Source organism: Mirounga angustirostris, unplaced genomic scaffold, assembly GCF_029215605.1.
Source record: "Mirounga angustirostris isolate CCGP_5_RB_7025 unplaced genomic scaffold, mMirAng1.0.hap1 SCAF_5, whole genome shotgun sequence".
Classification (NCBI taxonomy): Eukaryota; Metazoa; Chordata; class Mammalia; order Carnivora; family Phocidae; genus Mirounga; species Mirounga angustirostris.
Window position 1 is genome coordinate 154,285,203 of NW_026991713.1, and position 27,221 is coordinate 154,312,423.

The 27,221-nt window shown below is 38.0% G+C and overlaps 1 protein-coding gene and 1 long non-coding RNA gene across 12 annotated transcripts in view; one reads left to right on the forward strand and one right to left on the reverse strand.

Moving 5' to 3' along the window:
• CCP110 (centriolar coiled-coil protein 110) lies at positions 1 to 26,853 on the forward strand. 11 transcript variants are annotated; one of them, XM_045875073.3, is made up of 16 exons: positions 1 to 202; positions 2,021 to 2,163; positions 4,381 to 4,536; positions 8,758 to 8,886; positions 11,838 to 13,473; positions 15,585 to 15,715; positions 16,391 to 16,565; positions 17,320 to 17,459; positions 17,693 to 17,809; positions 18,165 to 18,266; positions 18,453 to 18,569; positions 20,491 to 20,564; positions 21,101 to 21,163; positions 22,040 to 22,099; positions 22,595 to 22,680; positions 24,923 to 26,853. In XM_045875073.3, exons 3-16 carry the CDS (start codon positions 4,396 to 4,398, stop codon positions 24,973 to 24,975), a joined length of 3,024 nt encoding a protein of 1,007 aa, XP_045731029.1. In that variant the 5' UTR covers positions 1 to 202; positions 2,021 to 2,163; positions 4,381 to 4,395; the 3' UTR covers positions 24,976 to 26,853. The 11 variants fall into 11 exon arrangements, 9 of the variants coding, with proteins under 9 accessions (XP_045731029.1, XP_045731032.1, XP_064448673.1 ...); XM_045875075.3 differs by lacking the exon at positions 1 to 202 and adding an exon at positions 251 to 406; XM_064592606.1 differs by lacking the exon at positions 1 to 202 and adding an exon at positions 413 to 433.
• The window catches only part of LOC123844510 (uncharacterized), an 8,727-nt gene continuing 3,164 nt past the window's right edge, over positions 21,659 to 27,221 (reverse strand). Inside the window, exon 3 of the long non-coding RNA XR_006790795.3 lies at positions 21,659 to 23,976. This is a non-coding gene — a long non-coding RNA (uncharacterized LOC123844510). The remainder of the gene's footprint in view (positions 23,977 to 27,221) is intronic.

Consider the following 27,221-nt stretch of genomic DNA (forward strand, 5'->3'; position numbering starts at 1 on the left):
GAGGTGGAGTCCGGGCTGTGGCGGCGGCGGCGGCCGTTGCCAGGATCCCGCGTTGCCGCCAGAGACCCGTAATATGGCGGGGAGGAGAAGGAGAAGGAGGCGCCGGGCCGAGCTGCGCTCTGTCAGTATAAATTGAGCTGTTTGCTTCCTGACTAGGCCCGGGGCGAGGGGAAAAAAGCGTGACCAGGCCGTGGGAGATCAGGTGTGTGCATAAGGCGGGGGCTAGACAGATCCGCAGATCCCGCTGCGAGGCCACCGGGGGCGGCGAAATTGGCTCCCTGAAAGCTGAGGGTGAGCTCTGTACGGAACCCGAACGCAGATGCTGGGCTCCCGGTCTTCGAGCCCAGAGAAAGGCGCCGGGTGTGAGGAGACAGGTGCCCGGGGACCAGCGACACTCGGCGCGGAGGTGATGCTCGGATGCTGGCGCTGCCTGGTGGGCCCTCGGGATGGAGCCTTAGCAGAGGAGCTGGGGGAGGTGGGCGTGGGGCGCCGGGGTTAAGGCAGAGGGTCCCTGGCAAATAACCTCGGGACAGAGCCGGGGAATCACCGCCTGTTGATAAAACTGGACCGTTTTTCTTCTCCCAAGATGCTGGCGAGGGAGTTATCCTCAGGGTGTGCCCTGGCCATTCTGAAAGCCGGTTACCACAACCAAAGGCTCTAGCTAGGAATGCTGTTTGTTCCGCCTTTGAGACTCAGGGGAATAAGCTTGAGGCTAATAAAGCAAATTCTCTTGATTGCCCCTGATGCTGCGAGGTGATTCCCATTCTGCTTCTATCTGGTTGTAATCCCAGTTCCCTACCCCCAATTTAGGCAAGTGGAAGGCGCCTAGAGATTGATGAGGAGGGGTCTGGAAACAACGAAATGAGGAGGATGTCCCCCTTTCCATGTTTTAAAATTACATTTGAATCCAAGCACTGTCGCTGCCCTCCAGGAATTCATAATCTCGTGATAAAAATCATAATCATCATCCTCTTAATAATAAAGGCAGTCCCCATTTATTGATGCTTTCTGCATGTCCTGCATTATGCTAATTGCCATACATGTATTAGTTCATTGAGTTCTTGAGACAGATACTCTGATTATCCATGCATTACGTATGAGGAAATTGAGGCATAGAGATGGTAAATAAATTGCCAAGAACACACAGCTAGTATGTGCCTGGATAAGGAACCTTCCCTTTATTGAGTATACAAAAAGATTATGTCTTTGGGAGCACTTAGGGATAAACAACCAGCTAGGATTTGAAATCAAGGCAAGATCTGTTATATATTACTTTTACCATTCCCTTTAGTGATATTTCTGGTAGGACACTGGTGAGGAGTAGGTAGCAGAAGGATGAATCTATGGGGTTTGCAGAGGCTCATTTGGTGAAGGGTCATGGTATAAATGGAGAACACTAGGCATGTCTGAACTTGATACAGCTGACAAATTATTAATTCAAGTGGACCAGTAATCCAGTAATGCCTGATGGTAAAATATGGGTCAGTAGATTTGTGGTTGGGGTGGCACTGTAGTCAAGGCTCCATTCAAAAAAACCTCTGCTGACAGATAATTGTGGTGTGAGAAACGAAGTGCCCTCCTGCTTAGTCATATAGGATACGATGCTCTTTTTTTTTTTTTTAGAGAGGGAGAGACAGAGACAGAGAAAGGGGGAAGGGCAGTGGAGAGGGAGAGAGAGATCCCCAAGCAGGCTCCACACCCAGTGCAGAGCCTGGGGAGGTGCTGGATCTCACAACCACCCTGAGATCATGACTTGAGCCAAAATCAAGAGTCCAGTGCTTAACCAACTGAGCCACACAGGTGCCCAATTATGCTCATTTTTTAAATGATTGCCTTTGCAGTTTAGAGGTACCAGTTTCTTCAGAGAATAGGGTCATCCATGAAACTACCATTCTCTAAATTCCATTCTTCCTTGCTAGCTTCTTTGCTGTATAGTCCACTCTCTTTTTTCCTCCTGGTTTCTCCTGGTTTATTGTTTGAGCTGATTACCCTAATTCATTTATTCAATACTTTTATCAAGTGCCTTCTGTGTGCTGACGCTGTTCTGTGTAATGGGGATTCAGTGGTGAGCAAGACTGCAAAGGTACCTGTGCTTATGGAGCTTACGTTTTGGTGGAGGAAGACAGACAAAACCCAAGGAAATAAAGATAATTTCAGATAGTGGTAAGTGCTGCGAAAATTGGGAAACAGCGGGGCAATGTGATGTGATAGTGACTGATGTAGGGTTAATGTAGATGGGATCATCAGGGATGGCCTGAGGAGGGGGACATCCAAGTTGAGACTGAAGGATAGGAAGAATTCAGTCATGCTCTAGGATCATTTGGTCATTTCCGTAATCAACCATATTAGCACTTGTATATGGGTATTTAATGCACTATTATATGCCATAGTTATGCTGTGATAATAATCTATTACTGTACATCTGTAATATGCATGACATACAGGTCTTTTGAAGAGATGTGAATTTAACTTTCCAAAGCAATGAAGCATATCTATATGATGTTGTTGGAAAAAAAATAAAACTTGCCATAAGAATATTTTATTTATTCCTTACATTTCCCAGACCTTTAAAATAGAATTTCATGCCTTGCTTGGGTATCCGTAGAAAGTATATTTCTTTCATTGTATGAGTAACCTATTTACGTTCCTGTAATGCTGGGTGCAGGGGTTGTGTTAAAAAATATTTTTGAGTATTTTAGTAGAAATGGGATCATTTGAATTTCTCTTACATTTTAGCTTCTGCATATTTTGGTTGTTAAGACAGCATAACGGGGGTTGAAATCCAGACTGGAAAATAAGGCCTTCCTATGATTGTCATGTAGGAAGGTGTTGTGGTTTGTTTGTTTGTTTACTTTTGCTTGTTTTATGAATATAAATTTGCAAAACAATCTCATTTACACTCTAGAGATCCATTTCTTTGAAATTAAACTCACACTTTGCATAAATCAAATATAGAAATAATTAGAATTAATGGGATGGTAGGAAGAAGTGTTGTTGATAAGAAGACTACCAATTGGTCAAAATTAGCAATATCTTATTTTTTTCGTAATCAAATCATAAGAAGCTTTTTCTTCATTTCTAGTTGTGCTCTAATTTGTCCCTGACCCTTTAATGTACTGAACTTTTAAGTGCCTTGAGGCTTAAGACAGTATCCTACTCCATCTTATTTCATCTCTGCCTATCCCCCATCATTAGTTGAATTTTTCTGCCCCCCCTTCTTTGTTAATTAACTGCTTGAAAATGAACACTTAAGGGAACATTATTGTATTAGTTTTTCTGTTTTCACAGTTCATAACCTTGCTGTTGATGAGTCTGATGATGTCTCTCTTTTTACTTTCCCTTGCTTGTTTAAAGGAAACAAAGCCAGACATAATGCTATGGAAACAGGCAATCAAATATTTAACACTGGCTAAATGAACGAACGTGCTGGCTAATCCTTCCTGATTACCTTGAATTTTTATAGCCACCATCACAATTTTCCAGAAATTGTGAAATTACTGGGCTGATTGTTTTAAGTAGTTTGGTGATGGTTCCAATTTTTGACAATGAAATAGAATTATGAGAGCCAGTAGATATTCTGTTTCCGCCTCTGGCTGATTTGGCTTGGGACCAGGGAGTTAAAGTATATTTTTGAGATATGAAAATAATAGACTTTGAACTCCATGATAACAAAATAATTTTTAAAAGTAAATATCCTCTTTTATGTAAATAGCCTTTTTATCTTTTTTTTTTTTTTTGCTAAAAAAGCATTTCCACTTTTGTATGATTTAGTTTTTCTTGTGTAGATAAGTCCTGCTAAGGAAAATACAATATTCTATTTTATAATCTAAAGTTAGTAAAGTGGTATAGAACTTTTTTTCCTTTAAGAATTTTTCACCAGTGGGTTCTTAGTACTTTTTTAAACAAGTCATATTTAAAGATTGGTTTATATACATATGTTTAGACATATTTACTATATGAAGCAAGGCTTAACTGAGTAGGATCTTGAGGTGCTTACCTATACTTAAGAATTAGCTGTTCATTAGGGGCGCCTGGGTGGCTCAGTCGTTAAGCGTCTGCCTTTAGCTCAGGTCATGATTCCAGGTCCTGGGATCGAGCCCCACATCGGGCTCCCTGCTCTGCGGGAGGCCTGCTTCTCCCTCTCCCACTCCCACTGCTTTTATTCCCTCTCTCACTGTGTCTCTCTCTGTCAAATAAATAAATAAAACCTTAAAAAAAAAAGAATTAGCTGTTTATCAGTAAAAAAAAAAAAAAAATTATGGGAAAGCCAATTTTAGGAATTGTGAATTCTAGAAATATTTCAGTGCTCAATAAAATTTGCCAAATAATTAAGATCTGTTTTTTTCACCATATTAAAAATGACATTTTTCTCTCTTATAGTGTAACTGTGGGAAGATGGAGGAGTATGAGAAGTTCTGTGAGAATAGTCTTGCCAGAATCCAAGAGGCATCACTATCCACAGAGAGCTTTCTACCTGTCCAGTCTGAAAGCATCTCACTTATTCGCTTCCATGGAGTGGCTGTGCTTTCTCCGCTGGTAAACATTCTTTGATTTTTATTTATTTAAAAAAAATTTTTTTTTAAAGATTTTATTTATTTGTCAGAGACACAGTGAGAGAGGGAACACAAACAGGGGGAGTGGGAGAGGGAGAAGCAGGCTTCCTGCCGAGCAGGGAGCCCGATGCGGGGCTCGATCCCAGGACCCTGGGATCATGACCTGAGCCAAAGGCAGATGCTTAACGACTGAGCCACCCAGGCACCCCAAACATTCTTTGATTTTTAAATAATCTTTTTTTCTATAGTGAATCACTAAAGTAGTTTACAGAAAAAAGAAGGCTTATAAACATTGAAAAAATGCCTCTTATTCATAATTAACGAAATACGAATGAGTTAGCATTTTTTTTAATCTACTTGATTGGCAAAGATCCAATAAGACCTAGTGTTCCTTAGGTTGTGAGGAAAAGGAGCTTGTACTGCATTTTTGCTGAGAGGAGCACTTGACTTTATTTTTTGGAGACTATTTTGGTAGTGTTTATCAGAATTTTAAAGTATATATAACTTTAACTTAGCAATTCCATTTTTGGGAATGTCTTAGACTTATACTCATCTGTGTGCCAGAGGAAGTACATACAGGTTATGCAGTAGCATTGTTTAAAATAGCAAAAGATTAACAAACAACTTAAATGTCCATCAGTGGTAAACTAATTTAACAGACCGTGGTCCATTTTATAGGATCTCATTCATGCCATTAAAACGAGTACAATACACCTAAATGTGCAGGCATGGAATGTTCTGCACAGTCTATTGTAAATCACTGCACACATCATGCTGTCAGGAGCAGGGTAGAATAGTGGTTAAAAGCCTGATTCTGGAGCCTTCTGGTTTTGGTTTAAATCATTACTTTTGGGGCACCTGGGTGGCTTTGTCGATTAAGAGTCTGCCTTTGGCTCAGGTCCCGATCTTAGGGTCCTGGGATAGAGTCCTGCGTCGGGTTCTGTGCTCAGCGGGGAGCCTGCTTCTCCCTCTCCCTGCCCTTGCTCATGCTTTCTCTCGCTATCTCTCTCTCTCTCAAATAAATAAAATCTTTAAAAAATAAATCATTACTCTGCTACTTACCTGCTGTGCGAACATACAGGTCCATTTATTTATTAAATGAGGATAAAAATAGTATCTACTTCACAGGTTTTGTTTTTTTTTTAAGATTTGTTTATTTGACAGAGACAACGCGAGAGAAGGAACATAGGGGTAGTGGGAGAGGGAGAAGCAGGCTTTCCGCTGAGCGGGGAGCCCGATGCGGGGCTTGATCCCAGGACCCTGGGATCATGACCTGAGCAGAAGGCAGACGCTTAACGACTGAGCCACCCAGGTGCCCCTACTTCACAGGGTTGTTTTGAGGATTAAATGATCGAATACATGTAAAATGCTTAGAACACTACTTGGATCATAGGAGGTACTCATATATATGTATGTTAACTATTTGGATTTTTATATAAGAATATTTCTTTCTCTGAGGAAGGATAAAGGAGTACAGGATGAGAAGGAAGACACTCTTTTCATTATAGACTCTTTCATACGATTTGATGTTTTTAAAATGTGACTTTATTTCAAATCAGAAAATTAATATAATTGAAAGGAACAGTAAAAAAATGTATAACGGGTTTAAAGATCAATATTTTCTGCCAACTTTTTGTAATGAAATTTTCAAACATACAGAAAAATAGGGTAGTACCTTGGCCACCCATATATGTACCATCTAGATTCAACAATTTTGAACATTTTTGTCGTCTTTGCTTTATCGTGTTTATAATTTTATATATATATGTGTGTGTGTATACGTACATACATACTGTTTTTGTTTTATTGCTGAGCCGTTTGAAAATTGTGGATACATAATACTTCTCCCTTAAATATTTTGATATACATATTCTAAAAATAAGGATATCCTCCCACATAAAACCCATTATCACACTTTAAGAAAATTAGGAATAATTTTAATAACATCTAATATTTGGTTCATATTTAGATTTCTGCATTTGTGCTCAAAATGTGTATTATAACTATTTTTTTTCTAATCTGGATCCAGTCAGGTTCACAAATAGCATTAGCTTGTTATGTTTTTAAAATCTGTTTTGATCTAGAACAGCTCTTCTACCTCTCAAAAAATTTTTTTTAAAAGATTTTATTTTTAAGTAATCTCTACGCCCAACATGGGGCTTGAACTTACAACCCCGAGACTGACTCAGCCAGCCAGGCGTCCCCCCATTTTTTTTTTTTGTAATGATAGTGAATTTATATTTTTCTTTTCTTTTTCTTTAAAGATTTTATTTATGTATTTGACAGAGAGAGAGACAGCGAGAGCAGAAACACAAGCAGGAGGAGTGGGAGGGGGAGAAGCAGGCTCCCTGTCGAGCAGGGAGCCTGATATGGGGCTCGATCCCAGAACCCTGGGATCATGACCTGAGCCGAAGGCAGACACCTAACAACTGAGCTACAGGCGCCCTGATAGTGAAAAAAATTTTTTTTTTAAATATCTCTTTTTTTTTTTTTTTTAAGATTTTATTTACTTGACAGAGAGAGAGAGACAGTGAGAGAGGGAACACAGGCAGGGGGGAGTGGGAGAGGGTGAAGCAGGCTTCCCGAGGAGCAGGGAGCCTGATGCGGGGCTCGATCCCAGGACCCTGGGATCATGACCTGAGCCGAAGGCAGTCGCCCAACCGACTGAGCCACCCAGGCGCCCCGCCCCGATAGTGAATTTTTAAGGAGACCAGACCAGTTATCTTACAGAAAATGCCTTATTTTGGATTTGTCTGTTTCTCGGTGGTGATATTTTACTTATCCTTTAGTCCCTGTAGTTCATATAAACTGGAAATTAAGTCTAAAAGTTTGATTAGAAAAAAAGTACAAGTTTGATCAAAGTCAGGTTAAACATTTCCAACAGGAATTCTTTGGAGCTGATGTCCTGTGCTCCATATGAAGTTAAGTTAGAAGTTACGTAATCTGTTTGTCCCTCTATTCGTGATATTTAGTTGGAACACTCGCTTTTACAAGTGGTGACTGCCACATAACTCTTCAAAGTATACATTTTCCCCTTTTTGATTAGCAAGTTAATTGTGGAATGATTCTTTGGTACCATGCAAATAAAAATTTTAAAACAGGGCCACCTGGGTGGCTCCGTCGGTTAAGCGTCTGCCTGCGGCTCAGGTCATGATCCCAGGGTCCTGGGATCGAGCCCTACGTCAGGCTCTCTGCTCAGCGGGGAGCCTGCTTCTCCCTCTCCCTCTGCCTGGCGCTCCCCCTGCTTGTGCTCTCGTTCTCTCTCTGACAAATAAATAAATAAAATCTTTAAAAACAATTTTATCAGCTCCTTGATAACATATTGCTTGTTAGTTTAATATGGACCAAAATATCTGAGCCTTGTTGTTTAGGGTCTATGACTCCATCAATTACTGATTTATAAGCAAAATCTGATGCTTATGGACCTTAATCCATGATTTTATGTTGTATGTGATAGATGAGTAGTGTAATTTTGGAATAATTTTTTATGATATGTTTTGTCTTTACATTAGTCTAAAATAAGTCTTGACTCCTTAATGCAGTGACTAAGCCTCTTAGAACTTAATAATTAAGATTTAAATTCACTAAAAAGATGTAATGCTTAGAAACTTCAATTTTTTAGGTAAGTTATATTTTTAATAGAAAGTACAATGAACTGGGACCAAATGTGTTCTGATTTTGTAGGCAAATAAAACATTATCTCTTTCTTTTATCATTAAGCCTTTAGACAGTTTCTTGAAATAGCAATGAGGTAAAATGTACACTGATTAGAAGATTAGAAATTGAAGAATCTGACCTTGTGGAGTAAGATACTGCCAAATGAAAAGCTCAGCGGTGGCCAAAAGGACTTATTTTACCTCTCATTTTAGAGCATTTGATAATTGAACAGGTTTTTTCTTTTTAACTTTTTTATTCGGTTGAGAATAATTTACATGCAGTAGAATGCACAGCTCTTAAGTTCTAAAAGTCCATGAGTTTTGATATATGGCATACACTTGTATAACTCATACCCATACGGATATTACAGATACCCACAGAAAGATCTCCCGTGCCCCATCCCACTCATTACCCCCACCCACTGTTCAGATTTCTTTCCCTGTAGTTTTACCTTTTGCATGTTTTAATCATTCTGATTCAAAGCTTCCTGACTTTAACATGTTTTTATATTTATGAGAAATAATTACATATTTCTGATGTTTTGCAGCTTAACATTGAGAAAAGAAAGGAAATGCAACAAGAAAAGCAGAAAGCACTTGATATAGAAACAAGAAAGCATGTTAATAGGAAGAAAGCTTTATTGACTCGTGTCCAGGAACTTCTTGAAAATGTTCAGGTGTGTAATGTATGCTTTTTAAAATTATGATTAAGAAATCATGAGGTACGCATTAATGATAATTTCTCAGAAATATGTTTGCACTTACTAGTTAGTTACCAATATATTTTACTGTTATGTTTGAGAATCTTCATGGTTTGTGATATTCCATTTCAGTTACTCCAAAGAACATTCAGTTGCTTGTTAGTAATGTTCCCAGTACTTGAATCAGAGGGTACTTAGACAATGGAGCCCTTCCCTGAATATAATTGCTTATTGTCTGTGTCTTATGACTCTAAAAACATGGAATTCTCAGTGACAGAATGAGAGAATTGACCATTGTAGTTTACCTCTGAACTAATCAGACTATTGAGTCAATGACCTTATTCTCATTCTCTGCTAAAGTAAATAACTGCCCCCAATTTTTTTTTGGTAAAATTCTCTTAAGTACACAAATGCAATTTAGATTATGTAAGTAGAATTGTCTAGATGCATCTTAGACCTAAACTAACCATATGGTCTAGGAAAAAAAAAACCACATATATAACATACATAACATATTGCTTGTTAGTTTAATCATTCTGATTCAAAGCTAGATGACACATGTACAATGAACCTTAGGCTGTTTCCCACTAACTGCTACCTTCATTTTTCTGTGTGTAGTAGATTAAAAAAAAAAAAAAATATATATATATATATATATACACAATATGTAGCACAATAAGTGTAGGTTTTTTTTTTTTTAAAGATTTTATTTATTTATTTGAGAGAGAGAGAATGAGAGAAACAGAGAGCACATGAGAGGGGGGAGGGTCAGAGGGAGAAGCAGACTCCCTGCCGAGCAGGGAGCCCGATGCGGGACTCGATCCAGGGACTCCAGGATCATGACCTGAGCCGAAGGCAGTTGCTTAACCAACTGAGCCATCCAGGCGCCCCAGGTTTTTTTTTATTTACTAGATGTTTCCTGTTATTGAAACAAAAATGGCATATCATTGTTGGTCCAGTGAGGGATTATATCAAATATACTACTAATGAGATTGTTGAGTCTTAAAACTTCCAACATTTAATAGAGCATGTACAGTGTTAAACTAGAGGGTAATGAATTAATTATGCAGATAGAGAAATTTTGTATCGTACAAATAGATGTCTCCAGGCTCTTTTACCTGTAAAACCTATCATTCTATGATACATTTTTGTTGTTGTTGTTATTTAAATTCTCTAACCAGGGGCGCCTGGGTGGCTCAGTTGTTAAGCATCTGCCTTCGGCTCAGGTCATGATCCCTGGGTCCTGGGATCGAGCCCCGCATCAGGCTCCCTGCTCGGCGGGAGCCTGCTTCTCCCTCTCTCGCTCCCCCTGCTTGTGTTCCCTCTCTCGCTGTGTCTCTCTCTGTCAAATAAATAAAATCGTAAAAAAAAATAAAAAATAAATAAATTCTCTAACCAAAGGCTCATTTTAGTAGTGTACAAAAAAACATAGCTGTAGCTGCTGTATATATGTGTGAAATGCGAGATATTTTAAGGAGACAATTTATTTTACTTAAGGCTATGAACATGTTCATGGATTTGGTGAATATGTTTCCCTTTTGTTTTATTTTGTCTTGAGGTTGTGACTAAGTATACTTTGTTGTGGTGTTTATTGCATAGTACCTGGAAACCATTATATGTCTTGGGATTTGTAAGGTAAAACAGGAGTGCCATATGGTCTAGGAAAAAAAAACACATACATAACAACCTAAAAATCTTTTAATATTCAGGATTCTGGCGTCTGTATTGATATGATAATATGATAATTTCTGTCAGTGTAATATATGCTTGTATAATCTTTAAAAACCATCCTACATCACTTTTTATTCTTTTGCAAAGTCAAATTATTTAGATAGAAAAATGCAATTTTATTTTTTCTGTTGGCTCTCTTGTGTGTTATTTGTTCTCATCTTATTTTATAAATTTTTTACTTACTTTGCTTGTTCTAAACGGGTTGCTATTTAAAATGACTGTCACTTAATCAAATTGAAATTTGCTTTGATGAATTAGATTTTAAGTTGAAAGTTTTCTTCTTTTTTTTTAAAGATTTTATTTATTTGACAGAGAGACAATGAGAGAGGGAACACAAGCAGGGGAAATGGGAGAAGGAGAAGCAGGCCTCCCGCTGAGCAGGAGCCCAATGCAGGGCTCGATGCAGGGCTTGATCCCAGGACCCCGGGATCATGACCCGAGCCGAAGGCAGACACGTAACGACTGAGCCACCCAGGCGCCCCAGAAAGTTTTTTTATTTCTGAGTAACTTAAGCTACATGGCTGAACTATCACTTAATACAAATTTGCCTCATCATATAGAAGGATTTTAATTGAAATCTGGTGTAAGCTTATGGGAGGCAGGAGTCTTGTTACTGAATTATTTTTGCTTAATATCCTAGGCAAGTTAGCCTTCGTTAAAGAAGGAGTCATTCATGTAAGAAATTTAATTACTTGCTATTTATCTCATATATTGGTATCCTTAGCTTTCGTAGGAGAACCAGTTGGTGACTTTAATAATATATATAATATAGAAGAGAGTTAAAATCCATCTATTCCAAAAAAAAAAATCCATCTATTCCAAGATTAAATTGTGCATGGATATGTGAATATATGTGTGTGTGTATACCCGTTCATATATGTACATATTTGTATCAGATTAGATAATTTCCTTTTTTTCTTATACTCTTTTAATAAATAGGCCAGGATGACCAATAGATGTTTTAATTTTTTTTAATTATTTTATTTTATTTAAAAATTTTTTAATCAGTAGATATGTTTAATAGTAATTTGAGCTCCATGTGATACAGGATACACCAGAAAAAGGTTATCTTAGTTTTTGTTTGTGTTTTCAAATATTAGAATATTTGAATTTTCTATTTCAATTTTAGAAAATAATGAAATCAAAGGCTTTTCTTTGCAGTGAGGAAATATTAATTTTTAAATTTTCTTTTCCAGGTTAGAAAAGCACCTAATGCCAGTGATTTTGATCCATGGGAGACTGAAACAGTTTACTATGATTCAGAAGTCAGAAACTTGAATGTCCCTGCTACATTTCCAAATATCTTGCCAAGCCCTACTGAACACTCTACTTTAGGAAAGTTTGAAAAGATAACTGGAATTTTGCCATTGAATCATGAGGACCAATTTAAATCTGATGGGATAGATTTAGCTAATTCTCTGAAGCACTATGGTAGTTCAGATATTGTTACCCCTGTGGAAAATGAAGCTTCTGCAAAGACCCCCTCAGCAACCCCTCAGGAGAGTCTTCTCTCCGATGGTCACTTCCCAACCAGTGAAGAACAGGACCTGACACTTTTGGAGGAAGTTACTCCGGATCCCTACATAATGAGTCTTCAGAACCTGATGAAAAAGTCAAAGGAATATATAGAAAGAGAACAATATAGACGCAGCCTGAGAAGTAGTGCAAAGAGGCGTGTTCACGAGAGTCATTCAGATAAAGAAAACGAGGCTGTTAAAGTGCCTGACTATGGAAAGGAGAAGGCGCAGTTGACTAGCAGACACTGTGCTTCAGTGATTCCTGACAAACCAAGCCTTAATAAATCAAATGTTCTTCTCCAAGGTGCTTCCACTCAAGCAAGCAGCATGAATGCGTCTGTTTTAGGTAGCTTTTCTAAAGTGGACATACCTGTACGAACTGGCCATCGCACTGTTGTAGACCCTGATTCTGATTTTAAAGTCATTCCCACTTTTGTTCCCGAAAGTAACGTTATCAAAAGTCTTACTGGTTCATATGCCAAATTACCTAGTCCAGAGCCAAGCCTGAGTCCTCAAATGCATCGAAGGCATTCTAGGCCATCATCAGCATGTCATATACTTATAAATAACCCAATAAATGCCTGTGAGTTAAGTCCTAAAGGAAAAGAGCAGGCGGTAGACTTAGTTGTTCAAGATACTGATGAAAAAACAAATGTACCTGAAACTGTGCCAAAGTTACCAGTTGATTTAGCAGGAGTTTGTCCAAGCGAGGTTTATGTCAGCAAAAATACATCTGAAGCCATACAGGAAGCGGTTTTAGGTAAATCAAATCAGGTATGCCAGTCTTCAGGAAATCAGTTAGAAAACAAGGTCATTCATGAACTTGCTGTCATGGAAGGTCAGTTAACATCTGATGGGAGAGGACCACCCAAAATGGACGGTATGTGTACTGCAATGCCAAGATCGCATGAGCCATATGCCACTAGTCAGTGTGTAGTGAGTCAGAACTTCGGAACTGTGAGCGCACTCAAGTCAGCCAATGTGTTAGAGAAAAATGCCTGCAATTTACAAATGGAACTGAATAAGTCTTACGATGTAAAAAACCCATCTCCTTTACTGATGCAAAACCAGAATACCAGACAGCAGATGGACACCCCTACAGTGTCCTGTGGAAATGAACCATTTTTGGATAACAGTTTTGAGAAAGTTAAACGGAGACTTGATTTAGATATTGATAGTTTGCAGAAAGAAAACTGCCCTTTTGTCTTAGCAACTGGAATAGCTGAACAGGAAAGGCAGCATTTGCCAGAAAAAAGATACCCCAAGGGATCTGTCTACATCAACAAGAGTAACATGTTAGACAGTAGTTCCAAAGGTAAGGAAACTGAATTGTTTGATGCCTGCCAAGCAGATGGCAGCTTTATTGAATACTTTTAATTGACATTTTGAAAAACAATAATTGTCTTCATCTGTTCACCAGGGTTCTTCATTTCATTTCTCTTATCAGATAACCTAAAATTAGCTATAGTTTATTGCCATTTGATAGGCTTTCTTAAAGCCTTCTCTTATTTAAAATATGAATCTTTCACAATTCACTTTGTGTTACAGAGAATATTGTTAATGACTGGAAGAAAAAGTTCTTGCAGGAAACATCGCTCATAGTTTTAATCTAGTGTATTAATATGTTATCTTCCTTTTGGATGGACAGTGGTTTCTAGTATCTTCATCAGTCTGTTGTTCCATTTGTAATGAGATATTCATGTAGTTGGTCCTTCAGTGAACCTTTTAACATCAAATTATTAGAGAAATAAGGCTCTGTAAGTAGTGTTTTAAGAATGACATCTTTATTGGATAAAAATTATTTCAAATTTCTTTCATATCTAGTGTCCTATTAACAGCAACTTGTTAAAACATGTCTTTCTTCTTCTAACTCCTTACTTTGTTGTCAGGGTTCATAATTCTTCATTACTAATATGGAAGAAATGAGTCAAGTCAATGAAGTTCTTGGACATAAACATTTCAGCTCTAATGTGATCTGTATCTTCCTGAAAAAAAACTTCACATTCTATAAAATTGCACGCTAAAAATAACAGGGTTGATAGGAAAAATAGGGTTGGGACAGACCGTTGAAAATCTGTGTAACTTAATAAGAATTGTAATAAAAACATCAGTGGCTCTCTGGGGAGCCGGTATGGATAATCTGGATGGACAGGGCAGCGTTGCTGGAGGCCGTCTCTGTGAATACCAGAGGTCCACAAAGCTAACCAGGGGGCAGTCCTGGCAGAGCTTTAATAGGAGCAGGGCCAGCGCGAGTGAGGTGACGCCAGTCATGGAGGCAGCCAGCTTGCTCTCAGAGGAGCTCCTGGACAGCGCTCATTTATGAAATTCTTAAGATAGAGCTGAATGGACTCTTGCTGTTGGTTGAGTGGTTGAGCTGAGGAGCTTTGTCCTTTTTTGCTGAAAGTTGTAAGTCTACTCCTGCTCCTCCAGCTCCCCTTTACCTATGAAATATTGCAGATGAACAAATGCAAATTGTTGTAGCTGAATAAAATGTATTTAGCAACAAACGGGAATACCATAGCAGATAGGTAATATAATATGCTTATCTTCAGTGAAAATCATTGACTGTATATTTGGAAAGAATGATTCTTTGAATTCAGCCAAATTGTGATGGGTTCATGAATAGGTACTACATCTGTGTAATACTTAGTATTTCAACATCTCAGAGTATCTTACTACTTTCTGTTCAGTAAGTTGCATAGTCATAATGATTGAATACATTTTTTAGTTAGTAATTTAAATATCTGAAATTTTAATATCCAATGTTTTTTGGAACCTGAAGCTGAGAAGCTTTACACTATCAAAGGAACATTTATTTAAAAAATCAAAACTAAATAAAACTAGAAGCTACAATACCAGAGATCCTGGAGAAGGACCAGAGTCAGAATAGAGGTGAGATGTAGACGAGAATCACATCTTGAAGTTAATTTGAGTAAGGAGAATCTTTTTTTTTTTTTAAGATTTTATTTATGTGACAGAGAAAGAGAGCACAATCGGGGGGTGCGGCAGGCAAAAGGAGAGGGAGAAGCAGGCTCCCCCTGCAGAGCAGGGAGCCTGATGTGGGGCTCGATCCCAGGACCCTGGGATCCTGACCCGAGCCGAAGGCAGTCACCTGACCAACTGAGCCACCCAGGTGCCCCGAGTAAGGAGAATCTTGACTGAATAGATAGTGTTGGCTCCATCGGTTCAGATCCTGGTGGGATCCGTTGAGTGAGTGGGGATGGTGGTGATAAGCAGGCCTTCATTTGGTAGCTTGAAATGAAGGGCATGGCGGAAGAGAATGTGGCTCAGAGTGGGGACCTGGCTCTACCTTGATTGTGTTATGTCGGATCCAGGAATGTTCTTTGGTCAGAAGCATCATTTAAATTGACTGTGTATCAGATATTAGTAAATTTTCTAAATTTGAGGGGATGTGTTTCTTTTCAGAAGGCGAGGAGATATTAAAAAGCAAGATGTTAGCTTTTGAAGAAATGCGGAAGAGGCTAGAAGAACAGCATGCCCAGCAGTTATCACTACTCATAGCTGAGCAGGAAAGGGAACAGGAAAGATTGCAGAAGGTGAGGAATTAAAATGTAGGGATATGGGGCTGGTAAGTGTAATTTCGCCGGGGATACTATAAATTTTGGTCGCATATAGGATACTTGTAATTTCTTCCCCTGTATATCTTAATCTTAGGGGGTGATTGATTTTGATACATGGATATTGCAAAAATGTGAGGTTTAATATTTAGCTCCTTATCTAAAAATAAATGCAAAATTTATCAAAAGGATACTTTATTGAATCCTTGACTCAAAGCGTGTAATATTTTTCAAAGTTTTTTTTTTTAAGATTTTATTTATTTTTGAGAGTGAGAATGTACAAGCAGGGGAAGAAGCAGGCAGAGGGAGAGGGAGAAGCAGGTTTCCCGCTGAGCAGGGAGCCTGATGTGGGGCTCGATCCCAGGACTCTGGGATCATGACCCGAGCCGAAGGCAGATGCTCAACCATCTGAGCCACCCAGGCGCCCCATATTTTTCAAAGATTTTTATATATTGATGCTGAACTACGCATCCTGCAGGAGTGTATTGTAAGAGCAAGGATACTTGTTTTAAGATTTCATTGGAGGTAGGAAGACTTGAAATTAACCATTTGCTGATAATTACCCATTACTTTTAGCTAAGCCTAAAATGATGGTATTTGGAGATATAATTTAACAGAAGATGTAGCACGTTATATAATACATTTAATCTGCAGGAAATAGAAGAACAGGAGAAAATGTTAAAAGAGAAGAAGGTGATTGCAGCTGAAGCATCTGAATCAGGCATTAACAACGCAGTGAACTTAGAATGGAGAAAAATAAGTGAGTCTGGTTTGCTGGAAACAATGCTGTCTCAGGTAGACTCGCTCCATCCTTCAAACTCTAGTTCTGGTAAATATTTTTTTTTTTTTTAAGATTTTATTTATTTATTTGAGAGAGAGAATGAGATAGAGAGAGCATGAGAGGGGGGAGGGTCAGAGAGAGAAGCAGACTCCCTGCCGAGCAGGGAGCCCGATGCGGGACTCGATCCCGGGACTCCAGGATCATGACCTGAGCCGAAGGCAGTCGCTTAACCAACTGAGCCACCCAGGCGCCCCTGGTAAATATTTTAAAAATTCTCTTCTGTTTGAAAAAATTATCCTATAGTAAGATATTTTACTTGGCACACTTTAAAACTGTAGCTCCATCCTTCAAGTAATCCCATTTGCCAGCTGCCCAGTAACTAGTGAAAAATGAAATGATAGCACATCAAAGCCTGGTGAGCAGGTGTTCATGAGAAAAGCCACCTCAGCAAGGAAAATACCAGGAAATTTGACTCAGAGCCCAGTCTTTGTTTATTCTTGCAGCAGGTGATACGCTTCAACTGAAAACACAGTTTGCTGTCTCCCCAGTGATCTTGAATTACATCTAATTCTTCAGACCCAGCAAGAGCTTATCTGCACATCTTCAATTATCCTGAGACGCTGTTGGTGTTGAAAAGATCCATCTGGTGCAGAAGCTTAAAGTCCATAAATATTTTAAGTCTGCATGTGGACTAGTTTCAGAGCCAGTTGTTATTCTTAGCGAGTCACAAGTGTTTATTTGGCTGTTCTGCATATTCTGATTATGTGCCGTCAAGTATAATACTGTACATATATTTCCCTAGGTTTCACAAACTCTGCCCTGCAGCATAGCTTTGCTTCTGCAAATGAAGCACCCTTCTACCTCTGGGGATCATCAACTAGTGGCTTGACCAGAGTCTCAGTAACAAGGCCTTTTGGAAGGGCCAAACCTAAATGGTCTCAGGTGGGCAAACTTAGTGATATTTGTGTGTCTGTCTATCTGTACTTTTTAAAGAGGTACATTATCTTAGGTTGTATAAATGAGGACAGATGTTTGTGCCCTACATCAAATAGCTTAGCTCTTCTCTGTGTAGGAGATGAACCTACACAGAGCATACGTGTGTAGAATTTAGTTCATTGTAATAGATTAAGGAGTATAAGGCTCATTCTTGAATCATTGTGTCTTATTTCTTCTAGGTTTTCAGTCCGGAAGTACAAACAAAATTTAACAAGATAACTGCAGTGGCAAAAGGATTTCTTACTCGTAGGCTTATGCAGACAGATAAGCTGAAACAACTTCGCCAAACTGTAAAAGTAAGGAGCTGCTCCGTTGTTCCTATTTCACTTCTGGCTCAGTTTCTCAGTCCAGCGACTGCTAGTCACTAGCTGCAGATGACACATTAGTTCAGAACTTAGGCAGATCAAACATTTCTTAGTCACTGCAATGTAGGCAATTATATGATTAATCTCATTCAGATGATTTTTTTAAGTATGTAAATAAAATAGTTTGTGGATGTCTCTTCAAAGTGAGTGCCATTTAACTTTGGATAAGTAATAGTTTTATGTTCTTAGTAATTTTGAATTGGCCGAGAAAAAAATCAAAACGAAATTCCAGTGATCATGAATTTTTCTAGAAAAGTGGTTTTTGACAGAGTATTTCTTCTTCCAGGACACTATGGAATTCATAAGGAGTTTTCAGTCAGAAGCACCATTGAAGAGAGGAGTTGTTTCAGCGCAAGATGCCTCTCTTCAGGAAAGAGTGTTAGCTCAGGTAAATGCATGTATCCTGAAGGCCTTTAGGAGATGGAAATTTCTCTCTCTCCCTTCATTTAGCCACTGAAAATAGGTTTTAATTAAAACTAACCTTTTTCACTTAAAAGTGCAAGTGCATCTAATATTACTGAACTCTAACCTCATCGTTTTAAATGGGTACAATATTTTCTCCTTTTGAACCTAGTTGCGAGCTGCCCTGTATGGTATTCATGACATATTCTTTGTAATGGATGCAGCGGAAAGAATGTCTATTCTACATCATGATCGAGAAGTTCGCAAAGAGAAAATGCTCAGGCAAATGGTATGTTATATGTTTTTTTAAAGAATGAGTGAAAAAGAAAAAAATATTTCTTCTACACTCATGAAACTTCTGGTACTTCTGATACCAGATGTGTGAGTTTTTCCCCCATGCCGACCACTTCTCCCACACCAGTGGGGTGTCCTACAATTCACTTCAGTTCTGATAGTATCTACTTGGAATTAAGAGTCAGATACTACAAGGTAAGGAGGCAGTTAAGACTCCCCATCCAAAGTCTCAGGTTGTCAGTTGTATTTCTGACTCTACCAGCTATAAAACAGGATTCCCACAACCCTACCTTTCGGTTTGATAATTTTCTAGAATGGTTCACAGTTGTTAGGGGATTTACTGGTTTATTATGTAATAAAGGACATAATTAGGATGTAGATGAACCACCAGATGAAGAGACGCATAGAGTAGAGACTGGAAGGGTCCCAAGGGCAGGAGCTTCTGTCCCCCATGGAGTTGGAATGTGCCATCTTCCCGGCACGTGGATGTGTTCACTAACCTGGAAGCTCTCTGACCCCATACTTTAGGTGTTTTTATGGAGGATTTATCATGTAGGCATGATCAGTGATTAACTCAATCTGTAGCTCCTCTCTTGTCTCTGGGCAAGGGGGTAAGCTTCTACTCCTGCTTGGTCTTTCTGATGAATAGCCTGTACCTGGGAGCCCCCAAAAGTTGTCTCATTAGAACAAAAGATGCTCCTATCACCCAGAAAATTCCAAGGGATTTACGAGCTCTGTGTCAGGAACTGAGGTCAAAGACCAAATATTAGAACAAAAGATGCTGCTGCCATTACGATCTCACCTTACAAGGGTTTTAGGAGCTCTGTTAGGAACTGGGGTCAAAGATAAAATATTAGCAGGAACCAGGGACAGAGACCAGTTTATTTATTTCTTCTTATTTCACAATGAGGTTCTTCTGGGTTTGGGGTAATTGATACCAAATCTCAGTCTCTGTTTTGACTTCAGCACCCTCCCTACAATTGTTTTTTTTTTTTTTAAAGATTTTATTTATTTATTTATTTGAGAGAGAGAGAATGAGAGACAGAGAGCATGAGAGGGAGGAGGGTCAGAGGGAGAAGCAGGCTCCCCGCCGAGCAGGGAGCCCGATGCGGGACTCGATCCCGGAACTCCAGGATCATGACCTGAGCTGAAGGCAGTCGCTCAACCAACTGAGCCACCCAGGCGCCCCAAAGATTTTATTTATTTATTTATTTATTTATTTGAGAGAGAATGAGAGACAGAGAGCATGAGAGGGAGGAGGGTCAGAGGGAGAAGCAGACTCCCTGCCGAGCAGGGAGCCCGATGCAGGACTCGATCCCGGGACTCCAGGATCATGACCTGAGCCGAAGGCAGTCGCTTAACCAACTGAGCCACCCAAGCGCCCTCCACCCCTCCCTACAATTCTTAAGCACAGACAGTTCCCAGGATAACCAGCAACACTTAACTCTGAAGACAGATTTAAAAGAATTGGGTATTGTTTTATGATTGGATTTTGGAGTCGAAGTTTTGAATGTTGTTTGGATGACTTATGAAAAACTATCATTGAAAAAACAAAACCAAACAAACAAAAAAACTATCATGGCTCCTGATTGAATTTCCTTGAAACTACCATGTGGATTTTGCTTTTTTTTTTGAAACCAGAGTTATTTGAAATATGTCAGAGTGTTGGAGGTGTGTGGTTTGAATCGGTGATTTTAATGTGGTTGACAAAAGAAAAGGAAGCTAAATTTATATTATTTCATTGGGAAAAATAATTGTAATTATTTAAGAAGTTGGACTGCTTTAGTTCTAAAGACAGACTAAGTTAAAGTTCCAAATATTAGCAAGACAAGCTTTTCCATGCAGTTTGAAATCATCCTATATTATTTTAGTGGTATTACTGGTACCACTAAAGCTTTTTGGTTTGTATTTTCAAGGACAAAATGAAAAGTCCACGAGTGGCCCTGTCGGCTGCAACACAGAAGTCTCTCGATAGGAAGAAGTACATGAAGTAAGTTTTCTGTTTCATGTCACATTAATTCATTTATTAGCAAAGCAATTAATTTTAGTCATCTGTTGGTCTATTTGTGTTCAAATTAGAAAAAAGTTCACTTTTCTACAGCTGAGTTGATAGAAATCCCTTTTTTTAATACAAAGTTTTATTATTCAGGTGGTAAAATCTGATTTCATCCTTAGGTAAATGTATAAACTACTAAGTGACACTAAGTGTTCAACTTGTGTCATCGATAGCCACTCAGCCTTAAAAATAGTTAATTTTTATATTCAGTGTTAATTTTACATCTTTTGAATGTATTCTTTTTCTAATGTGTGAAAGACTTCATGGGAGGGAAACCTAATGCCAAGAACATCCTAGTAGCTATTCTAGTAAGCTGCTGCTTTCTGGAAAGTAATCTCTAGTGCACTGAGTCCAGTTGAGTAGTACAGCAACGTGTAAATGATTTGTTTCTGTCGTCCTGTATCACATCCATAAGTGTTTTCTCTCCCTTTCTAAATACAGTGTTTGTCCTTATTTTTATATTGTGTTAGAGCTGCTGAAATGGGAATGCCAAATAAGAAATTTCTGGTTAAACAAAATGCTTCTGAAACAAGGTGAGAAAAATCACTTCATCTCTGTGAGAAGCTATTTATTTTAAAAAAATTTATAAATCCCAAGCTTACTTTCTGTTGATTTAGTTCTAACTTGAGATCAGTAGAATACTCCCTGCTGACTAGAGGATTGAAGAGGGGCTGAGATCCATATTAACGCTGGGTCATGTACCTGGTTACATGATCAGACCAGGTGTTTCTGGAGCTTTCTTTAGGATATGCCATCTCAGGTAGAAATTTCAGCCCCTTATGTGCCAAGTTCAGCTCATTGAAGTCCAGGACTTACTTAGGATACTTACTTAAAAACCTTAGGGGCACCTGGGGGGCTTAGTCAGTTCAGCATCTGCCTTTGGCTCAGGTCATGATCCCAGGGTTTTGGGATTGAGCCCCACATCGGGCTCCCTGCTCAGTGGGAAGCTTGCTTCTGTCCTCCCCCTCCCCGCTGTACACTCTCTCTCTCTCAAATAAATAAATAAATAAAATCTTTAAAAAAAATAAATACAAACCTTAGAAAGCTAGCTTAATATTTCTGACCTGTTTTCTACTTTTACAAGAGCGATGTTACTTGATGTTTGAAAGGAAAAGTTGGTTTTTGTAAAGTATATAAATAAATTACCTAAAAATACAAGAGTTAAACAGTTATGTTGGACATCCTGATAAAAACCTAAGATTTGGGCTCTCGGTGAGCAAAATATAAGTACCATATTAATATGCTTCAATCAGTTTGATTTGCTATGTGGTATTATTATATTGGCCTATCCTTATAGATGACTTCCATCTCATTGTTAATCATCTTTCATCTGTTAAAAGAAAATGGGAGGGGGAACTGAATTTATATCATTCTCTTTTGAATTAATTTTTTACTTACTTTGTCGACAGAGTCCTTCAGCCAAACCAAGGACAGAATGCACCCATTCACAGGCTACTTAGTAGACAAGGGTAAGAATGTCCCTGCTGGGTATTTAAAAACATCCAAATCAAGATTAGCTTTGAGTGGGAAACATAATTTAGTGCTCTTTAATAAAGGATAACTATTTTACAAATGTGACTTATTCATAGCATTACGAAGATCTTTTAACGCTTTGTGTTCAAAGATAACCCTTTGGTGTACTGTTGTGTATTATATCTTAATTATCATCTTATGATGGCATGTTTTTACTTTTCATTTCATACCATTTTGCTCATTAAGTATTGTAAGCATCCATACAGTAAGTTCAGCATCACCAAAGTGCTTCCCCAACAAAGTGTAAGCCTTGGTTCTAGTCCCCTGCTGAAGCAGAGTGTAGTTTCCTTTCTGTGCGCATGCGTGAGATTTAAGTCCTTTTCAAGCTTATTTGTACTTGGAACCATTGATGCACTATGGTTGCTTTCTTTGAATGTTGAACATTTAGACCTTAATGCAAGTGACTTATTAATTTTTTTATATTCAATTAGAACCCCTAAGACATCAGTGAAGGGGGTTGTGCAAAATAGACAGAAGTCTTCACAGAGCAGAGTGCCTAACACAGCGCCTGTTTCAGGTGTGTAGCAAATGAGTTCCTGAAGACCGTTCAATAGAAGGACGTGCACGGGCTGCCCCGTGATGCAGGCCACGCTATCTTGTCTTTCCTTGCCACCGTAATTTGGGCATATTCACAGCCATTCCTGCGGGTGATCATTTGTGTTAGTATTTTGTGGCAGTCAGGAGATCATAGTAAACCTATGGGTCCGATCTTGATTTCTATAATGAAACACTATACTTTTTTTAATCTGAAAAATTTGTAGAATTATACATGCTTAATTCAGAAAACCTTTTTATACATGAGTAAAGTATAATAATCTGATGCCTAAATCTGTGCGTGTTTGTTCGGCTTTGGGGAAGTGTATCACCGGGAATATTTGTATCTGCACGTAAAGTGATGAAAAATTTTTCCCTCTGGCCACAAGATCACATGTGAATATGCCAGGTGGGAGGGGGTAAGTTTTGTTTTTGTTATTTTATGGATTTTAAATTGTTTATGGTGGCAAGAAGACAAATTCAGTATTAAGCGAATGCAAAGCTCTTAAGCTAATGTTTTAATATTTTGTAGGTACCTTTGTTAAGACACTTTGATAAGCTCACCAAAAATGATGTGATCCATTAAAAATACTTTCAAAATGCTTTGCTTTAACTACACTGCTTTCTAAACATTTAAAAGAAACCTAAATTAATTGCTAGGCAATGAAGATTAAATCTCTAATCAATTCTAATCTTCCCATTAATATGCAATTAGGCATATATTAGCGTTTTTATTACTAAGTGATTTCCTCCAAATTAGGAGGGACTGAACAACATAAGAAATTTTTTTGTGTCATTGCTATTTGTTCACTAAGTTTGAAGAGGGGATGAGATATACTGATCATAACTTTGAAATGATTGCTGACTTTTTGCATGTATATAGTGAATTTAATTCATGGTGTTGCATATGTAGAGTATAATATAAAAGGTCATCTTTTGAAAGTTGCTGTGAGTGACAGTCAGTGGAGTTGTTTTAAAGGAGATTATATAGTTGAAGATGCTGCTTATTCCAGAGGTGGTCAGAATGAGCTGGTTTGAAAGGTTACTGGAAGAACTCAGACCAAACACCAGATCTGTTGCTTGTGAGGTTATATGGAATTTTAAGACCTTTTCAATTTTTTTACCATATTAGAGTTATATATTATGATAAATCCTGGCCAGTTGGTGATTCATTGAGGAATTAGTATTGTTTTGTGTGATATTCTCCACTTTCCACGGTGACGACTATCCCATGTTCTTGTCTCATGCATTTCATCTCCACTGTTTGTCCCTCGTGAATCTGTAAGAAAAAGAGCAAGTAATACTCAACAGTATTAAGGATGAATAGGTCATTGCAGTTAGTAATGTACTGAAGTTCAGTATCTAGAACTAGTGTGGTTTAATTGCATTGCAACGTAAATACAAACGAACTTAATGTGTATAATTATTATATATCTAAACAAGTACAAAATTTCCTATTTTTTCTAAAGATTTACTTGTACATGAATGCCTTAGACAATTAAAAAGACTAAAGATTTTATCATTTTACATAAATTAAAAATTTGGGATATGACTGATTAAAATTCTTACTATGAATCTCAACATAGAGATCCATAGTGGCAGTTGAAAAGATTATTCTTTCCTGCTTAGATTTTTAATGGCCTGGATTATGTTTCATACAAACTTATGCTTTATTCTGATCTGCATGGAGAATGAACCCTTTGTTAAGCAATTTATAGAAAGCTCATTTTTGTTGTGATGATAGACTTTCATACTCCTAGACCAAAGTAGGATGCTAAGGGGTTACAGTTTGCTGCAAAGCACTTAAAGTTATTTATAGTTCTTACAAACTAAGTTGCAATCTCTGATCTCATGTTTTAAAACATTTGCTCATTTGTTGTCTTGTGCTTGACTCAGGAGTTTATAGTGACATTCAAAAGCCACTAATTAAAGCAAAGTAGAAGCAGTCATGCAAAATGGTTGTTAAGTAAAACAACAAATCAGGTGTAACTGGGTTCTCAGAGCTTCTGGCTGCTGCTTAGGCACGTGACTTACTCTCCCATGTCTCGGTTTTATTATCCTTAAAATAGTAGTAACAGTTTCTACGTCGGGATTATTTTATGTAAGGATTAAGTATGATCATGTATATCGCTTAGCTTGGTGCCTGGTATATAGTGAACACTCATTAATTGGAATTATAGAAAAATTGACATTGAGAAATAATATTAGTTTTCCTCTTTTTTTAGGAGTATATGCAGGAAAAATCCAAAGAAAGCGGCCAAATGTTGCGACAATTTAAGAAGACAACATTCGTTAGGATAAACAAGGGGCGGGATGGGGGGCTTCATGCTTACTGTTTTCCCTGCCCAGGACTCTTTAGTTAACCCTGGACTGTTTACACAGGCAAAGTGACATCAAAGGGCTGAGCAATATCTGCAGACTCGATCAGTCTGGCTAATTCCTTCCCTACACCCTCATTATCCTCTTAACATTAGGTCTGGGTGAAGACACAGTAGTATTTAGTAATCGACCATCTCTTTGCTTAACCTGTACAAACTTAAGTTTGTTTTCTGTACCCAGATGTCTGCTGAGAACGTTTTTTATAAATTTCAAGGACATTTGGGTTTATTTCTGTAAAATGTTGAAAAGGTGTGATAAATTACAAGTAAGTTTGGAAATACAAATTTCATTCATCTCTGCATACTGATTGCTAAATTTGATAAATTAGATTCTATTCTATTTGAGGGGAAATTACTACAGGAGAATGTCTTTCTCTGGTTTTGTAAAATTTAAACACTGATTAATCTCTCAGTCTTCATATTCTTGGACTTACGGGATAATCTCATAGGAGAAAACACTTGCCTGCTGATTGTAGTCCATCCAGAATTTACCACAGAAGTAGTTGGGAGCCACCATTATGGTCAACAGTATACATTCCTCTTAACCGCTAGTTTTCTTGTGCAGAAATATTAGGTTTAATGTAGGTTACCCCAGTACTCTTGGACACACTTCTCCTAAATCATAAAATCTTTCTGTGGAGGGTAACAAATTAGGGAGATAGCACAATCTTCTTGAATGTAGTGGCACCTAGGAGTGAATCAGTGCATCCATTTCTGTAAAATAGAGTCACACTGCATGCACTTCTGTTTTCTTGGTGGTCTGCGTGTTTTGTTCCTTCATAGTCTGTTTTTTCTAGCTTGCCTGATTTAGGAGACACTAAAGGGCTATACGGTAACAATAAGTTCAGACCTTCCAGTGGGGTGGTAATATTGTCGAGCTGAAATTCTGCATTACTTAAGAGGCACTGATGTTTAAGGTTTTCATCACTAATGTATTCATTTAAAATATAAACCAAAAAATGTTACCAAGGGAACATTTTATGAAAGAGAATGTCACTGTTAATTTATCATGCCATTTCCAAAAAGGGCTTTGTGCTTCTCACATACAATTGGGACTGTGTACATTTACTCTTTCTAACTTGAATTTTAAATGATACTGGTATTTTGAAAATGCAGACTATATATTCTTAATATCCTTTTAAGAAGGTGGAGATAAAGATTGTTTTCTCCAACTTTCTGTCCTATTTAAAAATTTAGCTGCTACATCCAGCCGTAGACAGACAATAATCTACTCTGGGTGTAAACTTGATTTTCTTGAGATATGTATCATTTATCATTCATTGAGTGAGCCAGGAAATCAGAAGACGGTAAAAAATGTCTGAGTTACCAATTTTTTATTTGTAGGCAAAGTATATCAAAATATCTTAATACGATAAATTGTGCTTTATAATTCTGAAAACTCAGGATACAGCTTACTCATATTGTGGGTCTTTCCAGAAAGACAGACAGATGCTACAAGTTTTGTGCGCACTAATGCAAATTAGCTAAAACAAATAGTATGTTTTGGAGGAAGTTAAAAGTAGGTTTAGATTAAGGTTGAGTAACGGGAGTGTTTTTTTTTTTAAAGATAAAAGCCTGTTTTATACATATTTTTAATGTTCACAGCCTTTTCTCATAAAAGTGCCATTGTTTTGTGCTTTTAATGGATTTATTTATATACATTATTTTTGTTATTTTTGAGTGGAATGTCCATTAACGTAAATTGTATTTATTTTTATACTTTAATTTTCACTAGTTTTGCTTCTAGGCAAAAGGCAAAATAAACTTTCCATCTTAAAAGAAATGTAGTTTGATCGTTATTTATCAAGGAAAGGACCATTAAGGGATAAATACTGAAAAATCTCTGGCCAAAACATTAATACTATATTGATCTTTTTTATAATTAAAAGTCCCATGAAAGGTATGTCCCACTATTTAATGTGTAACCTATACCAGGGCTTCGTCCAGCATTTGAGTTTGAACGAATCGGACTTTCCAGGAAGGGAAAGTTCACTGGAGCTGGACTCCCTTAGCTCAGTCGGAGCTAGCCGCCTGCTCCGGGCCAAGGGGAGGGAATGCTGAGGTTGAAGCTCACCTCAAAGCTGCTGATGATAATTAGCACCACTTCAAGATCCAGGTCTTGTTACTGCCTCACGTTCACCTCTTT